Source organism: Limulus polyphemus, unplaced genomic scaffold (assembly GCF_000517525.1).
Source record: "Limulus polyphemus unplaced genomic scaffold, Limulus_polyphemus-2.1.2 Scaffold2803, whole genome shotgun sequence".
Classification (NCBI taxonomy): Eukaryota; Metazoa; Arthropoda; class Merostomata; order Xiphosura; family Limulidae; genus Limulus; species Limulus polyphemus.
Genome location: NW_013668413.1, coordinates 111,193 through 117,445, shown reverse-complemented (window position 1 = coordinate 117,445; position 6,253 = coordinate 111,193). Strand labels below are relative to the sequence as shown.

Here is a 6,253-nt window from a genome sequence, read left to right as displayed (position 1 = left end):
CCATCATAATAAGGGATTAGAGTATACTAAACTTTACACATTATATAGGCTACACTAATGTGATGTTTAGGTGGTTTGTTTTACTATTACGTGATGTACATTTTTTGGGGGGTGGTTAATGAAATTGTTCCAAAATGCTACATTAATTTCCTTTGGTGCAACTTAATAAGTTCCTCAGATGGATTATAAATGGCTTTTTTCTGTCCTTCTACTCTCATTCTCACCTGTTTTGATTTCCATTGGATAATTCCTCTACCCCTCTCTGAGGTTTTACTCCTGTTCTTTTGTTGTTCCCATGAAGACAGGTGTTTGGTGGCCAGTCATCAACCTTGTTCCACTTGACTCAGCTGTGGTCTTCCCTTTGTTGCTGGTGGGTGGTCTTTTCACTCTGCAGTAGATACTCACCTTGGTGGTGAATGAGCCAGTTTGATCTCTCAGACATATTTTCTCCACATCCTGATTTGTCAGCCCTTCTCTTTGAATTGGGTCCAGTAGGTTTTTACTCAGTGGTTACACTCTTAAGGCATGTTGTTTCTTCTACTACTCTGTGGATGTTTGGCCTGTACTTGCTCCTTCCATAGTGACTTCTTTCCTTACAACTTCTTCTTTGGGAGTCATTTTGTTTAAGACAGCTGCTTCAGATCTTCAATTCATTCTCAACTCCCACCCCCACCCTATATCTCATTTGCTCTAGGGGGGTTTTCTGATTTTGTATGCATGGCAGGCTCAGCCAGTTTATTTGCTTGAGACTTGGAGCTTTCGTGTCTCCACTTCCTACATAAGGAGATTTCTCTTTTGGATCCTTTCTTTTCACTTGATCCCCACTTGATGATGCCCATATGTGTCCTCTTCAGTGATTTCTGGCCTATCAATGCAAGGGTATATCCAGAGATCCACTGTCATCTTTCTCCTCTTCTGGTCTCAGTGGCTCACTATATATATTCCACAAGACCCTGGATGTTCCTCTTCTCCAGGACTTGCTACTGTGTGAAGCCCTCCAGGTCTCACTAGTATAATTGTAGTCTCTTTTTGCTCACATGTATGGGGTTCTATATCCATGGTGAGTGCAGCACAGGTGGCACTTTGCATTGTTTTGTGCTTGACATTAATCCATCCTACAGATACATCTTTCCGGTACTGTCTCTGATCCATTTCCAGCATCTAGTCTCTGGAGGAGGAGTTTCTCTTTTTCCACTTCCCCTTGATGGTAGTTGCTTCACAGGCTTATTGCCATCATCTCCTGTCTCGTCTGTCTGGTCTTTTTATCGTGAACTATTCAGATAACTTTTCTGTTGTTTCTTCCATCCCCCTCCCCCAATTTTGGAAAGCACTTGCTCCCAGGCTTTCTATTTTCCTGGCTCTGGACTTTTCTTTTGTATGCATGACCACCAAGTTCAGTTGTCAGTCTATCATGTCACAGGGTCTTGGGGGGCCCTGGTTGTGGATCTACTATCTCACCTGGGCCTAGACCCTTCTCATAGGTTAGTCTCTCCATCCTCTGGTGTTTTCTTTGGATTTGTTTCTACTATACGAGTCCTGTTATCATTGAATTTTTAACTCCCTTCTACTTCTTACTTGCCGGAGCCATCCCTCTCACTTTTGTCTTGGCCTTTTCCTACACTCTTCATTACAGGGACCAGTTAATATTCTTCCCTGACCACTCCTTCTTCCTTTACACTTGGATGACTTGGGAGTGTGATAGGCTATTTTCTGTATTCACTCTCTCTTTCTTTGCTTGTCTCCTTTGTTCTTTACGGTCTCTTCATATTATTACTTGAACTGTCTCTTTGTTGAGCTTTTGCCAATGTCTTTTCTTATTATAACATTCCTCTTCTTCTAGTAACTTATGTTCTTCCACTTTGCCAAGTTAATTTATACACCCCCACTCAGCTAGCTGCTGCTTCTATGGGTGATGACACTCTTCACAGTAGCTCTTTGATAATACTTTATTAATTTTTCTTCTTTCTTTTTCAGGTTTCACAACCACCTTATTCAAAATATCTGTATATTTGTTCTGCTGTGATAAATGGCTTTTGGCATACTGTGAAGAGTTCTAAGTACAGCTGCAAAATAATAAAACTAAATGAACCCAGATTTGAAAAGTTGGAAAATCAAATAACCTTGGACACTCTTTTTGCAAAAACTGAGTAATAAATTAGGTGTCGAAAGAAAATTCACCCAATGTTAGATCTAATAATATATGGTTATTTTGTAATTGTAGCTGGGATGATGATAGTGATATAGCTTGATACTGTAGTTCTTAGCTGTTCACGATTTGGGTTTTCTTAATTAACATGAGCTTAGTAACTGTATTAAAATGTATGTTATAGAGCTAAGGTGAAATCTTGATGGCCTTAAGTTTTTCTTTTCAAATGAAAGTATTGAAGATGTATGCATCAATCAAAGCTACAAAAACTCAACCTATTTTAAATGATATAAACTCTCATAGTATTTTATACCAATTGGTTCAAATGCTGAGAGTTGGTATAGCTCAGAAATAAAGTCTTCAACTGGTCATGTTATTAATTTTCTTACGTAGTGTGAGTTTTTGTTTTACTGTTGTATTCAATCAAACTATAAAGTTAAAAAACTGAGTGTTAAAACCAGCTGACGAGTCGGCAACCTCAAGCTTTTTTATAATGAAAAGGCATCAGGGTAGGCTTGTAAGCAAAAAAAAAAATTCTGAATCTGATGAGGCAAGAAGAGGAACTTTTACAGTATTATTCTTACAGATGTGTTATATTAATAAGAACAACAATACCAATATAAATAAATTTAAAATATTTAATATGCTAAACTTAAATGATTATATGATGTGTTACAATGTAAATGTAAATGACATTTGAATCTGACTAAGCTAATTTAGTGGTATTTGTAAGTGATGTGCAACCAGAAAAATTGAAAGCAATTCTTTTTTAATTATTTTCTTATTAAATATTATAATTTGGCATATTAATATGTGCCTTTTGTGAATTCAGTTACTGCAAATACTAAATAAACTTCTTTAACCACTGTGATTGAAAAAGTGTGTATTTAAAAAAAATCAAAAAGCAGTAGATTATTATTTAATTTCAAGTATTTTTAGAACTTCATTAAAAATGAAAAAAATTTGAATTCTGTTGTTAAGATTGGCCTAATAATCAAAGTAAATTGTCAACTGAATACTTAAAAAAGTGTTCATGTTTCTTAGGATTAATATATGGAGCAGTGATAGGTGATGCCTTAGGTATAGCTACAGAATGGTTAGCACCAGATGAATGTGAATTCTATTACAACTTAGAAGATTTGGATTATAGCAAAATCATTCAAGATGATCATCGAGTCCACTGGAAGAGAGGAGATTGGACTTCTAATGGAGATCAGATGGTAAGTTGGATAAATAATTGGAAAGAAGCAATAACATCTACCAAGTTATTTATTAAGATTATTTAAATGCTCAGTAAATGTTAGAAATACAACCGATTTTCAATACAATTTTTTTTTTTTTTTTTGTATTTGAATTGCATTTAGAGAATGTTATATAGTAAAATCTTAAGGCTGATATTCCATTTGGAATGATTTCTATTATGATTCCATGATTTTTTCCACTCCAATCTCCACTGCAAATATTTTCAGACTTTTTTTAGGAGGGATTACATGACCTTTGCAAATGTTTAATAAGCTTTTTTTCAGCCAGGATTAGTCAATAAAATGCTTTTAGTAGAAAAAAAAGTGAAGTTTATATACGTACTGCACAATTGCATGCTTTATTTTGAACAATAAATTTAAAAGGGGAATTGGGCAGGCTTTAGTCAATCACGTTTTCATCAGCTTTTATTATATCGGGAGATAAAGCGTAAATCTGTACATGTATTACAATTTCAGCCAATGCTCTGGCATTAAGTGGTGGCATTCCTTGTCTTATGGACTAATCCACTGAGATTTTAAATTGATTGATAGCCATAAAGATGATTGTAGTACAGGCTTAGTTTACTCCTTTGAGCAGATGTATATCTTAATTTTACTGAAGAAAAACTACATACTCAAGATAGTCAGAAAATATGATAATTGCAAATCCTCTAGACTGGTAAAAATTGTATAAGGTAGATGTATGAATAAAAACAAAACAACAAAAACTAAGAACATGTTAGTTACATTCATTGAGTATTAACAATTACCCATTAAATTGCTCAAATTTGATCACATTTCAGCTTGAACTAATCACAAAATTAATTAATTATCATGTTACAAAGTTGCAAACTGTAAAGTATTTTAAATATACATGTATCAACATAACATCTTTAAATATAGGGTTTAAAAGTGATGTTTCTTTTCAGTATTTCAAGGGTCTTTCTTTTGTAAATTGTCACAGTTCTTCTGCATTTTCTTTATCAAGAGTTAGATTCATTTTGGAACTTCCAAAACTTAGCATTAAAGTTAATTTAATTGTCAATTAACATAACTCTAGGTATATGTGGTAAAAAGTAATAAATACAAGTTCCTAAAGCATATATTTTTTGACAAATTTGCAATGTATTTGTTAATATAAATGAAAATTTTATCAGAATTTTAGTAAGGGAAAAGAAGAATTATTATTACTTACTTCCATTTTTTTTAAACTTACTTTCATAGTTTCTAGTGCTAGAATCATTGCTTCAGTGGGCTGGAGTCATTGATGAGTTAGATTTTGCCAGTCGTTTAGCAGCTTGGAAGAAACAGGGATTTCTAGAACTAAATGACACAGAGGGTTACACTCAATCTCATACAATCAATCTTGTAAGTACATCTGTTCTGCACATTCAGATACATTTAGATTAGGAATTACAAATTTGTATGCACTTATTTAAGTTTTCAGAATATTTAAGTGATTCAGAATATTTAAAACCATGCCATCATTCTGTTCCCCCCACACTCCCCAATACGTTACTTATCTACTCAATCTACTTGTAATGTCTTGTGCCATGTGTAACCTCATCTTAGTAATCTTCATTTTTGTATGGTACAGTGTACATATAACTCACAATAATACATTTCTCTAACTTTTGTTGTAACACATTACAACAAATTCAGATAAATTATAATGTTAATGTTAATTTTTGTACTTAAATATGAAAATATGTAAAAAATTAAAACATACTAATAATAAACTTAAATAATTACTTGTTTCAAAATTATCTGGTTGTTGTTTTCATCAAAATTTTACTAAGTGGCAGAGGTTTATTAGTTTTTGTTGTTGTTGTTATTATTATACATTTGGAGATATATAGATATATACAGTGTAAGTTTATTTTGTATAAAATTTGAACCTTGACTTTCCATAAAAATTAAGACTTAGCTTTATATAACTTCATCATTAAATGAAAGTAAGGCATTTAAGTCAGGACGAAGTTTCTCCAGAAAAATGAAACTGGTAAAAGTTATAGAGAAAGATTTGAGAAAAAAATTCCTATGGTAATGAATGAAAAAGTTCCCTAGCAAAGCAGACTGAATAAGAACATGAGTGTGTATGATTGACATTCTTGGTAAAGTTTATTGTGTTTGTAACATTTAAAGATAAGTTAAAACTCTGAATACTTTTACAGACATTTTGTCATTGATTCCTTGTAAAACAAGGTCTAACATAAAGTTAACAAAAAGATTTGGGTCTTTGGCTACTTAAAAACCTGTAGAAGGCTAATCATTGATTGTTATTACTTATTTTATAATAAAAACTACTAAACTTTAAAATGTAATACAAAGAGGTTTTGGAACACACTACAGAAAAATCTAAGAGTCTAGAAAGCATTAAAAATACATGGTGAATGTGAAAACTAGACAAAAAAGTGAGAATAGGAGAAGAGATACAACTTTATGTTATTATATAAGATTTGGGAAGATTTTTATTCTGATTTCCCCCACTCCATTCTCCACTGAAAATATCTTTACTTTTTTAGGAAGGATTAAATTACCCTTTTAAATGTTTAATAAGCAATAAATCTTAGTTTTTTAAGCCAGGATTAGTCGATAAAACATTTAATTGCAAAAGCAATTCTTAGAAAGTTGATGTGTAAAATGTTTCCATAAAATAAGTTTAACACATGCATGGTGATCTGAGTCCGGTCGTTGTAATCTTAGTTTTGAGTTATGTACACAGAATATAAACTTGCTGAAATTTGTAGTATCTCTATACTTGTCAATATATTTTATCATGGCTTTGCAACAATAGTTAAGATAAAGTCTTGTATTTTCTAAAATTTCCTCTCTCTCTCTCTCTACTAACCTAAAAAGTTAGTAA

At 32.6% G+C, this 6,253-nt stretch overlaps 1 protein-coding gene across 3 annotated transcripts in view; it reads left to right on the top strand.

The window, feature by feature from the left end:
- The window catches only part of LOC106467938, a 34,128-nt gene that overhangs the window by 11,766 nt on the left and 16,109 nt on the right, over positions 1-6,253 (top strand). For all 3 annotated transcript variants that reach the window (XM_022396168.1, XM_022396166.1, XM_022396167.1), the window contains exons 4-5: positions 3,191-3,366; positions 4,612-4,755. In XM_022396168.1, the coding sequence (XP_022251876.1) occupies positions 3,191-3,366; positions 4,612-4,755 (320 nt within the window). The remainder of the gene's footprint in view (positions 1-3,190; positions 3,367-4,611; positions 4,756-6,253) is intronic.